At 57.1% G+C, this 17775-nt stretch overlaps 2 protein-coding genes across 5 annotated transcripts in view; both read left to right on the top strand.

Moving 5' to 3' along the window:
* The first annotated feature begins 250 nt into the window (after positions 1-250).
* Positions 251-5069, top strand: LOC110481669 (uncharacterized). Its single transcript, XM_021550401.3, has 9 exons — positions 251-1675; positions 2093-2173; positions 2382-2468; positions 2596-2687; positions 2887-2972; positions 3540-3606; positions 3730-3893; positions 4170-4304; positions 4515-5069. The coding sequence occupies exons 1-9, from the start codon at positions 251-253 to the stop codon at positions 4748-4750; spliced, it is 2373 nt and encodes a 790-aa protein (XP_021406076.3). The 3' UTR covers positions 4751-5069.
* Positions 5070-6653: 1584 nt separating this feature from the next.
* Positions 6654-17775, top strand: part of SLC29A1 (solute carrier family 29 member 1 (Augustine blood group)) — a 33701-nt gene continuing 22579 nt past the window's right edge. Inside the window, exons 1-2 of one of the 4 annotated variants that reach the window (XM_077782021.1) lie at positions 6654-6819; positions 12567-12731. The gene's annotated coding sequence lies outside the window, so the exon portion shown is untranslated. Of the gene's footprint in view, positions 6820-7518; positions 7547-12566; positions 12732-17511; positions 17590-17775 lie in introns of those variants that run through there. The other 3 variants (XM_077782025.1, XM_077782024.1, XM_077782020.1) reach the window with 3 other exon arrangements.

Below are 17775 nucleotides of genomic sequence, written 5' to 3'. Positions count from 1 at the left end.
GGCGAAGCTCTGTCATTCCCAGCACTGCATGTGCTGCTGGTGAGTGTTTTTGTCTGCCTGCCCTTGCAGCTCCCTGCTTTCCCAGATGCAGCATGGAAAGGGAACAGTGGGCACAGGGTGGCGGAAGCTCCAGCGATGGGGATCACACCTCCCTCCTCTGTTTCCTCAGGTGCAGGTGGAGGCCAGGAAAACCTGCAGCGCAAAGCGGCTGCCCGCTGTTGTCCGCCGCCCTCCAGCATCCAGTGGCGGCATGCCGGCTGTGTCCCACACCCTGCCCAAGGCAGGGGCTGGCTGTCTCTTCAACAGCCTGCAGCGGCGGGAGCAGGCCAGGGCAGAGCAGGCACAGCTGCTGACTCTCCGGGGCATCATGGGTGACAGCTCCCTGCAGCCCACGCCTGAGAAATGCTGTGGCCCCAGCAACACCTGGCCTCACAAGTGTGGTTGGAGGAAGGGGGGGTCAGGGGCAGCTGCTGCTGGACCTCAGCTTGGGGAGCTGCTCCTCTATGTCAGGAACCCGCTGGTGCAGGACATCGATGCCGAGTGCGGGGCAGCCCCTCAGAATCCCTGCCTCCCTAACCCAAAAATCACATGCCCCCGTGTTTCCCTGGGCTCTGTGCTCAGCCTGGAGCTGCCACGGGATGCAGTGGTCTTGGGGTGCCACCAAGGGGCTGCGGCACGCCAGCAGGAGGCAGAGGGGCAGGAGCAGAGGCAGGATGAAGGGGTGAGGCCTTGGAAGCCCACAGGCACACATGGAGTTAGATGGCAGGAAGATGGGAACGATCCCTGGGGGCCCAGCAAGAGGCCGGGGATGTCACCCAAGAGGAAGCAAGAAACATGGTTCAAGGAGGTGAGCTTCAACCCGAGCTACAGCCAACAAAGAGCACACTGTGCTGGGAAGGAGCACTGGAACCTGCAACACCCCAGCAGCACCAGTAAAGACCTTCTGGACTTGAGGTCGAGCCAGCCATCCCATGTTGGCATGGGGGATGAGCTGGCCACCCGCTTTGGCCAGGATGACAGCCCCACTGCCACTGGCAGGGCCAGGCATCTCAGAGCTGCTTGGCTAGAGCTTGGATCGTCCCCTGCCAGCACCCCAGGCAGGGCTGGAGCCATCCCCAGCCCTGCCTGCACACAGCAGCCAGCCAGCAGCAACCAGCCCAGAGGGTCCCCAGCTTCCCCTGCCGCCCCCAGCCAGCTCTCTGTCTTTGAGTGGGCACTGGGGTCTCCACATCCCCAGAGCCCTGCACGGGTAACTGAGGAAGTTTGCCACCCTGCCCACAGGCAGTTTGAGGAAGAGGAGGAGGAGCTGCAAGCCATCTGGGGTGGAGCACACGAACAACAGGCACAGAGCTCACCAGGAGACAGCTGTGCCAGCCACCGGACGGGCAGCAGGGCAGGCAGCTTGCGCAGCCCCAGTGCCACTACTGGCGGGCCCCTCATCCTGTCATCAGCCAACAATGTGCTAGTAGCCAAATTCACCCTTCCCACCGCTGCCCAGCTGCTCCACAGCCCGTCAGGAGAGAAGAGCCCCGGGGTGGTGCACAGTGGCAGTGGCAGTCCCAATGGGCTCAGGGTTTCCCCCTACTTGGAGGAGCTGGTGTCGGTAGCCCCCTTGGATGCCTCCAGCGCCTGGGATCAGCAGAGGCATCAGCAAGAGGAGAGAGAGAGCAGCAAGGTAAGATCCACAGGCCAGGGACTCTCCTTCAGGGTCAGATAGGGGGCTGGAGAACAGCCAAGGCCGAGGCAGCAGCTGGGTTATCCACTCCAGCAAACATAACCTGTATCTGGGGACTCCTTGACTCCAGTGGCCCCTTTTCTTCAGCTGGTGGGGAAGGGCTAGGTGTGGTATTTGCGGTCCGTGCAGCATACATACCCACTACCAACCCCTAGCTTCAGCAAAGTGGCACTTCACCCCTAAAGCTGACGCATAGCCCAGCTCCTGCCCAGGTGAAAAAGTTGTTCTTCATTGTCATCCCACTCCCACTTTGGCATTGCTCACCAGGGATGGGTCATATAGACCTCATGTGCATGGATGCTGAGCTGGCACCACTAGCCCCAGAGAAGTTTTTGTTTACCCTCTGTGCCCTTGCAGGTCCTGCCTGCTAAAATGGAATTTCAGATGATGGAGGGGACGCTGGAAAGGAAGCACGTATTGCAGGCAGGAGGGAGAAAGGTACAGACATGGCTGTGGGGCTCCTTTGGGATAGGGGTGCTGGGACATGACAGCCAGGGATGTTCCTGGAACTACCACAGCAATGCTGCTGGCCATTCTGGAAGGGCAGAGCCTCAGAGAGGCTGGGCCGCATTTTGAGTGGCATGAGACCATCTGTCTTCTTCCAAAGCTGTTGGCATCACAGCTGTGTCTTGCTTGTGTCCTGCAGGCCAGCTGCCGGGCCTGGGGCCTCTTTCACGCTGTGCTGATGAGGCAGACACTGTGCTTCTACCAGGACCGCAGGGACAGCCTCAAGGTGCGGTGGGGGACATTGGGGTGACATAGGAGGGGGCTGGCAGCAGGGTGATAGCTCTGGGCCCCATGGCCAGGGAAGGCAGAGCTGTCCAATCCTGCTGTTGTCCTTGCTTTTCCTTGTGCTGTAGAGCTCCGTGGTGGCACTTCCCCTGAATCTCTCCGGGGCAGTCTGCACCCCAGATGCTGAATACACCAAGAAGACCAACTGCTTCAGGCTTCAGTGAGTCCCCCATCCAGGGCAGTAACCACAGTCCTCCCAAGTGTGTCCCTGCTGGGACAGACACATACCAACATCCCCAGGGAGGACCAGCACACTGCTTAGATGAGGATTTCCTTCCTTCTTTCTCACCTGCTTCTTTTCTGGTCTGGTGGGGGCTGTTGTATCTGCACCCTACATTGTTCTTCCCCTCTCCCTGCAGGCTGCAGGATGGCTCTGAATACCTCCTGAGGGCCCCCACCCAACCCCTCATGAACGAATGGGTCTCAAAGCTGCAGCAAAACTCAGGTGAGCAGCCCTTGCAGGCAGAGCAGGGGCCCAGCTCTATGTAGTTACCATATTTGTTCAGCCCCCACTGAGCCCTTTGATACATGGGGGGTCAGAAGAGAAGCAGCACAGCATTTTACTCTGATTTATGCATCCTCCTAGCTTGCCTTGGGAACAGCAGTTCTCTGCCAGGCAGAATTTGGAGGCTTTGTTTTCACACCACATACACAGCTATAAATCAGAAATAGCACAACTGACGTCAGTGGTGCCTCAGCAGCAAAAATCCCATGTCAGGAAAATTATAATTGTGCCTTGGTCTTCCTCCATATCCGCTGGGCTTGGAACTGCCTTGCTTGCCCTTGAGGCAAGGAGACCTGTAGTACTGAAGTCTTCCTGTTGCTGTACCCATACCTGAGGAGTTCAAGCCCTGCTATGAAATCCTAGGCTGGTTGTCAGGACCAAGAGCAGGTACTACAGCAGGAGGTTGGAGGAGCCAGCCATGCAGTATGGGCAGTGGGATCAGGGACTGGCTCTGTGTGACAGTCCTGTGCACTGCCAGCATCCAGGAGGATGTTTGCTGTGCCCCAGGTTTCCCCGAAGTGGATTACTTCCAGGCAGCAGCACAGCGTGTCAAGAGCACTGGTGGTACTGGCAGGTGAGTAGCCAGGAGCTGACCAGCTGGGTCTTCTTATAACTCTATCCCACATTTCTCAGAGCTTGCTGCTCCAGCAGGACATTGGGGGGCCAGTCTGGTTTGCTAAATCTCTGCTGCTTTCAGTTTCAGCAAGGTCTCCAGCCCTGGGACCTCCCACCTCCAGGGACATCATCAGGTCACAACCACCAAGAGCCAGGAGATTGTGGGGTTACCCTGCGCAAGCCCACTATTGCAGCGGCCTCTGGGCAGCCAGGATGGCCCAGTCGATGGGACTGTGACAGCAGCAGGTGACTTTCCTGTCTGGCTGGGTTGCCACTGTCCCCCAGCTTCTCTCCCCAGCCCAGAGAGGTGCATGGGAGACAGCTGAGGGAGGCTGAAGGCTGTCAGTCAGTCTTGAACTTGGTGGTATCTGGGCTAGGAGTCCCACGGCTTGGGATGTGAGGAAAGGAACATTTTCTTCACTTCCTGGGATCCTGAGATAGTCATACATTTCCCTCTTCGGGGCTGACACAGGGGTGCCCTGTGATTGCCTTGCCTTGTGACATGTCTCCATTCTGCTTCAGAGAATGCTCAGGGGACTGGGCACAAGGAGCAGCAGTGGTCATCCAGGGCGTCCCCCGGGCTGTGGGATAACATCTGCCCAGAGGATGACTATGGGCTGGTGGCCAACAAGAGGAGGTCCTACTCCTTCACCTCAGGTACAGTCCTGATTTTGCTGTCACCGCCAGGAGGTGGCACCACTGCCTCTGTCCCCGCAGACAGCCAAGGACAGATGCGATGCTACTCCAGCACGCACCTGGTTCCACATACCTGTGCTCTTGTGTGTAGCCCCCATTTGGGGAGGGCTCTAGAGGGCTGCCAGGGCCTGCTGGCACCCTGCCCCTTCCACTGACTGCTCCTTCTTGCAGCCACCTACCAGAAGATCACCCCGCTGGCGGTGCCCAAGGAGCCGGTGGAGGCCGGGAGCAGTTACTCCGTCACACTGTACATAGGGGAGCAGGTGTCAGCCATGCCCCGGGCACGCTGTCACTCCTTCGTGGCCCAAACAGGGAGCCCTCGGGACACACGAGGGGAGAAGACCACTAGCCCCCCTCGCACCAAGAACAAATCTGTCTTCAAGAAGTTCTTTGGGAAAAAAGAGTGAGCCCCAGACAAATGGAGAAAATGCCCTAACCTGCCTCTTATCCTCCTCTTGGGCCATTCTGGCTTGATCTCTACTCCCAGCACCAGTTCATGGCTTACTGCCTCCCCAGGGGCAAGAGGCTGTGCCAAGTGGCTCTGCTTCAGCCAGCCCCAGGTCTGCCCTGTGCCCCAGGCACTGCAGCCCCCAGCCTCAGCCTGGTGCTGAGCACCCCTCCTGCCCAGTGCTCTCCCTGGGTGCTGCTGGCTCCCCAGGCATCCTAATGACACACAGCACAAGCAGAAGGTGTGGATGATGGTTTTTATTAAAAGATAAATAGACAGTGTGGGAGCTTTTTTGTCCAGCAGCATCCATCAGCACAGAAGGAAAGGAGCTCTCTGCAAGGTGGTCCTTGCTAAGGAGTAAGGGGAGCTTCAGATGAGGAGGGCCCTGCAGTGAGGTTCAGTCCTGCTTGTGGGGGGAAGCTCAAGCTGTTTGGTGCCTTTCAAGGATGCTTCACAAGGATGCTTTGTCCCATGCTTCCTCTCTGCCTGCACTCAGCCCAGCTAATCCCACAGGCTATCTGGGCCCCTTTTCCCTGCCCTGGGAGCTTAGCAAGGAAGTCACTACCTACAGAGTAAATACTCCTGCCTGTACAGCCCTGCCAAGCCCGCCCAGCCTCGTTCTCTCCCAGGATGGCTGCCAGCCTAGGTCACAGCAGGTGAATGCTGCCTGACACAGATGGGGGTAGCGGTGTGTGGATAGACCCCCCCATTCCTACAGCCCAGATATTTTTGCAGTAACTTCAGCAGACCATGCCAGTTTCAACTGCCCCAATTGCCACTTGTACTGGGAAGGGGAAAAAGCAGCTGATCCAACCTGTCCAGAGTCTGTACCAGCCCTAGAGGAAGAAGGGGAAGTTTCCAGGGACTTAGGTAGCAGGGCCTCTCCCTGTCAAGCCGTGAGGCTCAACTGTGCACACCACTTGCCTCCTCAAACACATTGTGGGGCTTAAAATAGAAGTGTTGGCTGCAGCCCAGCTCTGCAGTAAGGGCTGGGAGAACAGAAATTCTCCTGCCACCCCATCTCCCTCCTGCAGTATTCCTGGGGCTGGAGACAGGCAGTGAGGTGGAGGTGGGGACACCAGGGTCACCAGCAGATGGACTTTCTCCAGGTTCCCAGCAAGGGGTGGGGAATGCCCCGGTGTGGGCGGGGGTGTGCTTTCTGAGCTTCCCCTGTGTCTTACCACCCTCCACTTGGCTCTATCACTCTTGGCTCTGATACCTGTTTTCCTCCAGCACCAAAGCTCAGCTGCCTGCACTTCCTTAATGGGAAAAGACAAGCAGGATAGTAAGGCTGGGAGGGGAGATGCCCTGGGCAGGGGCCAGGCTTGTCCAGACCAGTGAGGAGGTCAAGGTACAGCATTCTGGCTCCGGCTGCACATACCAGGAGAGCAGCTGGTGGGCTGCTGCCAATTCATTCCTGAGCAGCTGCGGGGCCCGGCAGAGGGGCAGTGGGTGCACGGGGCTTTACTAAGGGCCCCCCTGCTAGTCCTAGGGCTTGATGCTGACCCATGATGGGGCAGGAGCTCAACAAGTGTCCCATCATGGCCCAAGTCCAGTACAGGAGCACGGGGTGACACGTGCCACTCGAGAGATAACACCATCCCAGGGACAATGCTGGCACCTGCAGCACCATTTTCGGTACCCCCGTTGTGCAGGCTTCATTGTCCCCCTGAGGTGGTTGCCCACCCAGAGCCTCCCCTCCTCCCCTGTGCTGGCACTTGGCCCCACGGCAACCCGCTGACGAATCCCGTCTGTAGTTCCTATGGCAGAAGCCAATTCCTCCCTCCCTGCCCCGCCACTAATCTGCCCGTGCACGCAGCCTCCACCTGCTGAGCCAGCGGAAGCCATGCTCAGCCAGCCCCAGCCAGTGCCAGGGCTCTAAAACCCACTCCGGCTGCGGAGCCTGTAGGGTGGCGGAGCCTTTGCAGCCTGGTCCTGCTGCCGTGGGAAATCCCAGTCCTCTTGGTACCGGGCAGTGAGGAGTCTGCAGGCAGCATCACCCAGCGCCAGAAGAGCTGAGCTATCAAGGTAAGGGCAGGCTGCAAGCAGGGAGGTGACCAGAGTAAGCACTGTCGCTGCTGTGCTTTGTTCTGCCAGGCACTAAGGAGAGGGTCTGGTTCCAGCCTCCTCCACTGAGCCAAGGTCTTGTCACCTATTTTGGCGGCTCGGCAGTCCTGTTCAAGGTCACCCTGCAGCCGGGAGCCTATGCTGAGCTCTGGGGCTATCGCACACTGAGGGGCCCCAAGCAGGTCTCGGAGCCTGACCCCGGCCCAGGGGAATGTGAAAGCGGGGAGCAGCTGGAGGAGCAGTGGAGGGGCTGCCTGCCGGCACCCTGCCCTCCTTGCCTAGGCAAAAGGACAGCACGGCTATGCCCCCCTCCCGGGGTAGTAGGGCCAGCCGTCTGTTCCAGGAAGAGAGGAGACACTGGGGAAAAGCCAGAGCATTGGACATTCCTGTGCCGGAGCTGCGGTAGCGGGGCGACCCCAGCACCCTCCCCGCTCTCAGGTGCGGCCGATGGAGCTGGGGAGTCGCGGGGTCAAAGCGGGGTGCGAGAGGTGGCGGCAGCGGGCTGCTGTCCGGCGGCCGCGGAGCCGAGGGCTGTCCCAGCTCGGTGGCGCCGTGCCCTTGGCGCGGCGGGAAGCGCTAGGACCCGGCCTGCCGCGGCCGGCACTGCTGGCACCGGGCGCTGCGGGACGGGACCGTATCCTGCAGGCGGCGGCGCCGCGGGAAGGAGCCGCAGCCCCCGGGGAAACGTGTAAGCAACGCGGCGGTGCCCCGGCTGCCTCGGGTGTGTGTGGGTGCTGGGGCGGAGCGGGGACCCCGGCAGCGGCGGCGGCACCGCTCGGGGAAGCCCCGGCAGCCGTTCCGCGGCCGTGCGGAGCGGCCGGGGCTGCGGGGGCGGCCGGCTGTCCGACCGGGGCTCCCACCCTGCGCGCTCGGCCCCGCTCCTGCCGCGGCTGGGTGCTGCTGCCTTCCCTTCCCCTTCCTCTACAGGACCGCCGCGGGGCCAGGGAGCCGGCCCCGGGAACAGAGTACCACGGGGCAAGAAACGCTTCCCCTTTCGCCACCCCCCGAAACAGCCAGCTGGGGACGGCGTTTGGTTACCCTGCCCGTGGAGATGCCACCCGACCGCTGACGCGGCTACCACTTACTGTCCTCGTCACCTTCCTGTGTCAGTCCCAGCCTTCTCTGAGTGCGGGCTCCCTCCCTGCCCCACCAGTGGCATGTTCCTGTATGCCTGTATGGTCTCGGGGCTGCCTGTACCACAGGAAACACCTCCAGGGAGCCCTCCCCGTTCTTGGGGTTCCTGGGCCTCTGCCACCGTTCACCTCCCTGCCAGAACAACTACAACCCCATTCACCTCTTGCAGGCCCTTTGTCCCAGTAGCTGGGCACTCTCCCATGACCCTTTCTATTTGTAGGCTGACCGCTGGGAGCTTGCCCTCCCCCTTGCACCATTCTCCATGCAGGTCCTTTCTCCCAGGCACCATTCCCTGGCTGCCCTCGTTGTGATTTGGCCCAGCACAGAGGTCCTGGCTGCATTCTGAGTCCAAGGCATGGCCCAAGGCTTGTTTGCAGGAGCCTGACCTCGCGTGCAGGCAGAAGAGAGGTGAAGCTACAGACAGAGCAGGGATTGTAGCATGGCCCTTGACTCAAATCTGTCCAAATCAGTGGTGCCTCTCAAGGTCAGGGCACTGCTCTGCTGCCCCAGTAAAGGTCTTAGTGCAGGACGTTAGAAAACAGGGTCCCCACTGCTGCTTTTTGTCCTTATCTCTTCAGTGCCTGGTGCTGTCCTGGGAAAGGAGTGAGCAAGTGCTTTAGGGGCTGAAATGGATCAGAAATTATAGGATGTGAGGGAAGCTGGCACAGCTGGGTGGTAAGAGATAGTGAAATTTGTTAACGGTCCTCAGGCTTGTGCAGGGAAGGTAATGGAGGATGTGGTGGAGGAGCACCAGCTGTGCTGCCCTGTTTTATGCACAGACGTAAAAGAAGTCCTGCTGTTCCCTGCCAGGAATGCCCAGAGCATCCCTGAAGGCAAGCTGGATGTCACTGGGACCAGTGGGATGGGAGAGACCAGGCAGCAGTGGCAGAGAAGCCTGTCCTCCATCAGAGTAGGCACCCCTGTCCTGAGCTACTGCCAGCAACAAGACCCTCCAGGGCTCTCCAGAAAGCTAGGGGTTTGTGGAGCTCTTTTCCTTCTTGAGAAGCCTGCTTTTTCACAGGGAACCCAGTACCTCCATGACTGAAGATGCAAAGCTGGGCCAGCAGCAGCACTGCTGGGCACTGCATAGCAGCTCAGCTCTGCTGCGAATCTTCCCAACTCTATCATCCCAGAACACAGCCCTAGCAAAAGTCAGGTGAGACTTTCCCACTTGCTTGCATCCTCTGGAGATGGCAGATCCTTTGTGGAGAGTGGAGAGAGACAGGGGGTTGGTGATGTCTGGCAGCTCCTCCTCAGAAGAGGGATCTTTGTGGGAAGCCAGCCACCACTGTTATCCAGGCTGACTTTTGTCATCTGGCTTGCCAGAAAAGAGATTTACTGGGTCTGGGCAGCAGTGTTAGAAGAGCAGGCTGTTTCCCTGGAGACTGAGTCCCTGTCAGCTGAGTATGGATGTACAGAATAAAGCCTGAGGCCCCAAGTCCCTGGAAGGGTAGTGCCAGGATCCCCTCTTGTCCCTGAGGCACTGGGTCTCTGGCCCAAGGGTGCTCCTGGATGCCTCACAGCCCAGGACCAAGGAGAGAAGCAGGCAAGCTGCCTTTTGAGAAGTAACCTATGCTGAGGAGGTGCACTTCAAGCCTTTTCCCATCCCATTCCTGTGGAACTTGGGGTTCTCAGGGGACCAGCCAGGACTCCTTCCTCTGTGGCCAGCAGCTGAGCAGCAAGCACAGCCCTGCAGGACAGCTACTGTGTTCAGGGTGACTGTCATCCATCCTGACCCTGAAATCAGCTTCCTAACACTATCCCTGTCCTTTTGCCCAGTGTGTTATCTATAGACAAACTCTGTTTCTTTAAACCACCTTCAAACAAAAAGCTCCTGCTTCTGCCCTCAGACTTCCCTGCTTACTCCCAGATTTCCCAGCTCCCACTCATCCCAGTCCCTCTACAGGTTAGCACAGCACACACAACAAGCCCGCACTTCGGGGTGCCCTGTCCCACTTTGTGCACTTGGCTCCCAGTGCCGTTTGTTCCCCCATCTCCTTGCTGCCGCTCACCGCCTCCTCATCCTCACGGTGACCCCAGCGCTCGGGGCCGTGCCTACGCTTCCCTCTGCCCGAGGGGTGGCTTGGGATGCCTCCCCACCCTGGAATGCCAGACCCTCTCCCACCAGCCAGCAGCTCGCCACCGCTGCGCACCCCGCACGCTGCTGCCCAGCCTGGCTCCCGCACTCCGCGGAGCCGCTCCCGCCCGTGCCCGGCTGACTCCCCGCCCTGCGCCGCCCGTGCTCCGGGCCCGCCAGGGGGCAGCGCCGGCCGCGCCCGCCGCTGCGTGCGGGGCTCCGGCCGAGCGGGGCGGCCCCGGAGCCCGCGGCGTGGCGGCGGCACGGGGCCGGGGGCCAGCGCCTCCCCCAGGGACAGGCAAACTCTGCCGCGCTCCCCCGGCCCGGCAGCATGGCCGTGGGGCACTGCAGGCTCCCAGCCGCGTACCCCAGCCCCTCGTGTGAGGGGTGCGGGACCCCCGAGGGTTCCCTCCTCCCTGGTCCGTGTTAGAGCATCCTCTGCCCACCGGTGGACACTCAGCTTTGCAGAGGGGCTGAGGAAGGGGGAGAAGGCAGCCCCAGTGGTACCCTGGCAGCCGGGCTGCTGGTCATGTGTTTGGCCTGCCCTTCTTTTGATGTCCCACGTTTGTGCTCCACTGGGTGGCCTGGGGGGCCTCGTTTCAGCTTGGGAACCTGCGGAAGCATGACTGGCAAGGAGAAGAAATGATGAACGGCTGGTACTGTTGGAAGCTGTGGGAAAGGGCCGTCCTGGAGACCTCCCTGGGGGATGTTTAGGAGCATTCAGCCGCAGCTCCGCTGCTGATTTGCCCAAAGGGGAAAGCATGACTGGATGGACTTAGTCTCCAGACAGGATTTAGTCAGCCTTGCCAGACATTTGCACAGAGTGGAATTCCTCCACGTCAGCCAGCAAATGTTGGGCCAGGCACAGATCAGGGCTAGCATGGCTTTGAGAGTTCCTGGACCTGTGTTTAGAGCCCTTGTCTCTGCAAGTGGCGATGTGCCATGGTCCCCGTGGTGCCAGTGACCACAGTGCCCAGGGAGCAGGCTGGCTGGGAGAATAGGTAGGGACCTGGGCTCTGCCCTACCATGCAGGGTGGGCAGACTCTGGCTGCAGCAGCATTCCCAGAGAGCTGGAGCATGGCTGTCTGCTGCCACCAAGGTGCTCCGGGAAGGCTGATGGGGAGCCATTGCTTCAGAAAGCCACCTTCTGCCTTGTGGATGGTTCTTGGAGACTCTGGGAGTCACTGGGTACCTTGCTCCACTGGGCTGTGGATGGACTTTATCAAGGGGGGAACGGGACCACACAGCAGCTGCCACCCCTCTTCCTCTCTCCAGGTTCCCTGGTTCCCAGCAGCCCACAGCTACCCTGCGGTGTTTTACAATTGTGGCTGTGTGCCCGCCAACTTCTTAATGACTGTGCTCCATCGTGGGAGACTGGTGCTGCCAGTTAAGGAGGATATGCCCCCGGCACTGCTTCAATGGGCCAGATGACCTTGGCTATAGAGTGGCTCCCTCTGCCAGCACCAGCTCCATCCTCAGCCAAGGAGACCTGGAGTGACACCATGACAGGGTGCTTGGAGTGGTCTGTGCCCTGAATGCCACAGGGTGCTCCTGCCTGCTGCTGACCCAGGGGTTAACCCTGTTTCCTCTGGTACAAGTGGGAGCCTGAACTGTGTGTCTTGAGTTTATCCAAGTCTCAGCTTGGGCCCTGGCAGTGGAGACTGCTTGCAGTGAGGTAACATTTCACCCTTGGCCCTGGCGGCACAGCTGTCACTCAGTAACTAGAACCCAGCAGCTCAGCTGCTAATTGGTACCATTAGCCAGTATTTACTCTCTTAATGCTTGCAGAAGAAAGCAAATGGGCAGCTGGAGCTCAGGAGAGGGCAGCAGCAGCGCAGGGAGGGAGGCAGAGGGATGGGGATGGGGATGGGAATGGAAGAGGGAGGGATTGCTCCTGGAAGGATTGTGCCCAGGAGATGGTGAGAATGAGAGACCCTCAGAAGTGGCTTGGGCAGAGGGCCTTGTGTCCTCCAGCCTGACAGCAGGGAGATGTCCTGTGTCCCAGAGATGCTGCTGTTCCACTGGGGCAGGCTGCCCCCACCTCCAGCAGCCTGAGATGGGGCTGGAGCTTGACTGGACCCCAATGTCCATGCCAGGTCCCAGGAGCCCTGTGGGCACCACGGGCCCCTTGCTGAGCTGTGACCAATCAGCAGACAATGGGATTTGTTCCTGTTTGCCCAGCTGGAAAACACCCATGGCCCTGCCACTGGGCTGGAGGTGTGTGGAGGCCCTTCCTTGTCATGTCTGCAGACCGTTTGCTCACCAGGGCTGTGAGTGCTTTGGGGGTAGTTGTGTCACCATATTGCATCCCAGTGCTACCAGCAAAGGGTAATGCTTAGCATGGGGAGGTGGTGATTGGCAGCAAGGGCCTCTGTCTCCCTTGCCTTTCCTTGCAGGGTTTCACCCAGGGCTGCTCTGCTGCTGGCAGCCAGGTCCTGCTACCCTCAGCATACTAGTGAAGAAGTCACAGGCAAGCTGCCTGACTTTATCCCTGCAGGTCAAGTCGTGCAAGGAAGCAGAGGGACAACAGGATGCTGGAGGTCTGCATGGCTCCCTGTAAGCGGTGATATGCCAGCTGGATCTCTGTGCCACAAGCATAATTCAGGAGGGTATCACAGCCCACTCCTTCCCCACCTCATCCCAACAAGACTCAGGCCATCAGGTGAGCATGACCTCTGTCCTACCACCTCATCCCAAAATACAAGGCAGGGCACCAAGAGCCCAGAGATCACCATCAGGAGTCCTGCAAGCAATGACTGGAGATCTCCTACCCCAAAAAGGGTCTGCCAGCAGTTCTGCAGCCAGGATCCTGTTCCAGGGTCAGCCAGGACCAGCAAGGGAATAGCAAAAATAAAATGATCAGTCCCTGAGCCATTTGCTGACCTCAGCAACAGGCTGAGATGCTTTGTTGGCTATCAAAGCATCTGTGATCACTGCAGTCTTGTTATAGTTTGATTCTCAGGAGCCTGTAGCAGGGTTTTTTTGCCCCCATTAGCTAATAGATTCATAACCTGCTGGCACTTGACAGAGGTTCAGCATTTTCTATGTTTCCGTTCATGTGACTGATTTTCCCCTTTCCCCCTTTCCCTGTACAGCTGCCTTGTCATACATGCAGGCACATGCAGCTGCTAATCTGTTTGCTATTCTACTCCTGCCTGCCTGCTCTGCTTTTCAGACATACTGGCTCTCTGTTTCTCTGCTCTGTGGCACCAAGGGCCAGCGCAGAGGCTCTATGAGCTGACCTGCCCATGCCTTCCACTGGAATGGGGCAGGCAGCATCCAATGGAGGGAAACGCAGTCAGTGTGGGTCATGCTCACAAAGGGAAGGGTGGTTTTGCAATGGAAAGAAGAGCTGGATGACATGCAGCTCCCTGGCCTCAGCTCTGCTGCAGGCTGATGGCCTTGCCATGCCTCAGTTTACTCTGTCCCTAGCACAGGCACATTACAGGGAAAGGAAAATCTCATTGCCGGTGGGTTAATTAATGTATGCTTGCAAAGTGCTTGCAAATCTCCAAGAAAAACGGTCCATGTGGGTGCCAAGTGTAAAGGAAACATTATGTGCCTGCAAATACTGCCTAGCCCCTCAGGCCCTAAAACTCTGATATTGTCCAAGAGGCACTAAAATTATTCCTTTAGCTCCTATGATGCAATATCCACTGCCTGGAATAAATCCCTTTTTGCTCTTGCTTTCCAAACCAGCTGTTTGCTTGTTTTCCCCTTTTTGGATTTCACAGCTTTAGTTAAAGCAGGGAGTTAAAGCTATAAGGGAGGAGGGGAAAAAAAAAAAAAGCAGCTTTTGTGAAAGGTTTGGCAGCAAGCGTCACTGAAGGGAGAGCACTTTGCCTGTTTGTTCTGCCTGTCACAAACTAGCTGTGAGCAGAGCGTACAGATTGGGCTCCAGGTGATGGCATCTTAATGCCTGCAGTGCATGTTTGAGTTTTCAGAAAGAAAACTCAAAGGGCTGGTCAGCTTCAGCCCCACCAGCATGTTCTGGGAAGCATATCCATGGGACTCTCAGCCTTATGTAAGGGAGAGGCTTTGCTGGCTGCCTTCCTCCCTTGCTTTCTCCCTTTGCTCTGGGGAGCGCAGCAATCTGCCAACAGCAGCAGCATGTTCTGGCACTGTGCTGCTGCTTTGGGGATGGAGAGGGTGGGAACACAGCAAGCCCCTGGGCCCCACTCGAGGCTGCCTTTTCTCCTTGCCCGAATTACATAGGGGAGAAACATCCAGCTCTGCGGGTCATACAGTAGTGGGCCCAGTACTAGTGATGGGCAAAGCTCAGCTGTTTCCATTGTGGAGCAGAGACAATTTTCGTAGCTGTTTGCTATTTCTAGGAGGTTTGTTATTGTGCACACAGAGGTGAAGATGATAACACGAGCATCACTAGGGAGCAGAGGGCTCTTTAAATGCGACACCTTTGCCAAGATGAAGCAAGGCTGCTTGGCCCTGCAGCAAGAGCTCATGTTTGTGGGGCAATAAATGAGTTGTCATTGGCTGTGCAATTTGTTATCTTCCCATGCACCGTAGAGGAGATGTCACCCCTCTGAAACTGCATGCTGCCATTGACATTACACAACCCAAGGACTTGCATTGCTCTTGGGAGCATCTGAGCTCCCTAAGGGGCTAAAGGGCCTCTACAGAGAAGAGAACTCTGAGCAAAATGTCTCCTGTCCTGCAGCAGCCAGGGCTGGACTTTGAAGGACACTCACTCCCTCCCAGACTTAGCCTTCTTCACCCCACGGTGTCTTGCTTGCTCCGGGTCTTCTGCCTGCACAAGAGAAGACATCATCAGACCCTGTTCTGCAAGCTAGTGATGGGTGGGGGCACAGGTCTGTGCAGGGAAGCAGCCGGTGCTGTGCTTAGGAGCTGGAAGCTGCCTTTCTCCATGCCTCCCCTTGGGTCTGTCTGCTGGCCTCCTGTCTGCCTGCGGTCACCAGTGGCTGGGATGCTCTTCAGAGCTAATGGATTTCATCCCCTATCTCCAGTGAGAGATGTCTCTATGGAGAGATGTTTGATTCCAGTGAGCGGGGAGTGGCTGTGCAGACAGGACCAGAGCTGCAAATGAGAGAACATTTAATCCTGCGTTGGTGACAGTAAGTGCTGCACACCCTGCTGCTGAAAGCCTGGGGTGAGGCAGTGGCTACACCCGCCCTGTCCTGAAGGAGAAACTTCCTGGAATATCCACTCAAAGGTAAATTTTGTGGTGTTTCTCCACCCGAGGGGGTCTGAGGTTATAATGATTGAGGCTGAGAGCCTTGTCCTGGCATCTGGAAGCACAAGTGTCCGTTTGGCTGGGCAGTGCCAGTCTGGACCCTATGCTCAAGTTTCTGGGGGAATTGGTTCTCACAGCTTTTAGTCTGTGCTAAAGCTGGAGCTTATATAGAAAGACAAAATTGTAGAGATGCTCAAATTTTAGCTCATGCTGCTGAGCAGCAAGTGTGGATATCACAAGGAGACCCACACTGCCCAAGCTGCTGTTGCATCCATGTTCCAGGGACTACCAAGGGGGGCTTGTGGGCCTCCATGAGAAAATGGCACATCTCAAAGCTAGAGAGGAGGTGACATAAGACATCCCAAGCAGGTGACCTTGCTTTTCTGTTTTGTTTGGATTTTGCAGAGAAGAGAGGAGATAGGAGAGAAAAGATGAGGCAAGGTAGGGAGAGCAGCAGTCTTGTCTGTGTTACATCTTACCCAGAAGACCTTCCAGATCAGAATTGCTTACAGAAAGGGGGCTGAGGAAAGGCAGACCCAAGGCCTGGATCTGTCATTGCCTGGGAGATGCAGCCTGTGAGCTTTAATTGGAGATGAGAGCTTTTAAATTTAATCTGATCTGATATGGATCTTAAATTTAAGAAAAGAACCTCCTGTTGTACTATCTGGCAGCATTGTCTGCTGCTCTCCTCATGTTGTTAGTGCACCCTACTAATCTGCCCCCAGAAGCCCATAACCATGAAAAATATCCATGGCCAGTGCAGAAGGAGAGATCCAGCTGTGGAAGCTGCTACTGAGCAGATCAGTAAAGAGATCTTTTCCTTAGGATGAGACTCACAGTGTCATTGTTGCAGATCAGAAAGCACCAGTAGCTGTCTCAGACTTGTTACCACTGACTTTTTCTTGGGCTTTGAGGGCTTTTTGCTTATCTGGAAATGTCTTGTAGGTCTGTCTTAAAATACAAGCTTGATACTTGGATTCTGCAGGAAGATGTGTGTTAGAGATCATCTTGCTGAGAGAGTGTGAGAATGAGAATCTGCCAGAACTTTTGGGGGTGTTTTAACTTCTGGTTTTAATTTCTAACCCAAACTGATCACCATCTGCAAAGAATTTTCTGAGGCTGTTTATTAATGGAACAAATGTTTTAATGGTCAAAGCTGCTTCAGGGATTTTCTGGTGCCACTGCCTCTGCCTGCACAGCACAGTGAATGGAGAGAGAAGGAGGGCCCAGTTTTCCTTTAAACACCCAGCTACATAAAAAAAAAAAATATTTCTGTAACTGTTTAACTGCATGGATATAAGGTTAAATTCAGGTGCACTCCCCTCTGCTGGGGGACAAAGTACCTAAGGAATCCTCCACGTCTGCACTTCAGCAGAGCAACATGTGTTGATCACAGCAGAGTAGATATCAGTTCTGGAGAGATAGGAACTTGGAGGTGGCAACCAGAGAAAAACTAATCTTAGAGTTTGTGCCTGCCCTTTGGATACTGAATACATACGGTACTTATATCCTCCAAATATGGGGGGATTGCTAAGGTGCACAGGGCTCTGTAGGTTGCCTGCCATCCTGGGTAGCACCACCTGGAATACACAGTGCAACAAGCTGTCTTTAATCCTCTTGGTGACTTATAGAATTGTAAATGGTTTGAGTTGAAAGGGGTCTTAAGGTTCATTACATTTCCATCCTCCTGCCATGGGCAGGGATGACACCTACTAGATCACTAATTCAAGAAAGTTTATATATATATGTATATATATATATGCACAAACGCATATACATGTGTGCAATGCATCTTCTGGGGCTGATGTTACAGCCCTTGGTGCCAAAAAGAAAGTGCCTTTGTATATATATGTGTGTATACACATGCATGTGTATATTTGTGTGTACATGTATATACGCATCCGTATATATGTAAACGTATGCATATTACACCCTTATGTGGTGACTGCCAGCAGAGCGTTTTTGTCTGAATTAGAATGCAGCACGGGGGGCAAGTGAGGAACATAGAGAACTAGGGGCCAGTTCACACTCCATTTCGAGCCGTCATTTAATGCACAGCTCCTTTTAGAGCTGCAATACCCACCAACGCAGGGACACGAAGGGAAGCCCGGCGCTGGGCACGGCCGCGGAGTTGAGCGGCTGGCTGTGCGCGCCGTCCCGCAGGAGGCAGGGCGGCGGGCGGGCGGGCGGGCGGGAGGCTTTCCCGCCGGGCGCGGGGCGTGGAGAAGGGCAGGCGCGGAAACGGGGGGAGCCGGGGCCGGGCGGGCGGGCTCGGGCCGGCGGCGGAGCGCGGCGGAGCGCGGCGCAGGTGGGTTCGCCCTGCGGGGCGCACGGCTGCCCGCCGAGCGGGGACGGCTGCTCTCACCCCTTTTCACTCCCGGGGGACGGGGAGCGGGCAGGGAGCCGGAAAACCCTCCGCCTCTCCCACGGGGAAACCGCGTGGCACTGAAGGCGGCAAGAAGCGGAATTTAGCGGGCGGTTCGGAGGAGGCAGG

This window comes from Lonchura striata, chromosome 3 (assembly GCF_046129695.1).
Source record: "Lonchura striata isolate bLonStr1 chromosome 3, bLonStr1.mat, whole genome shotgun sequence".
Lineage (NCBI taxonomy): Eukaryota > Metazoa > Chordata > Aves > Passeriformes > Estrildidae > Lonchura > Lonchura striata.
The sequence above is the reverse complement of the archived record's forward strand: the minus strand, read 5'-3'. Positions and strand labels throughout refer to the sequence as shown.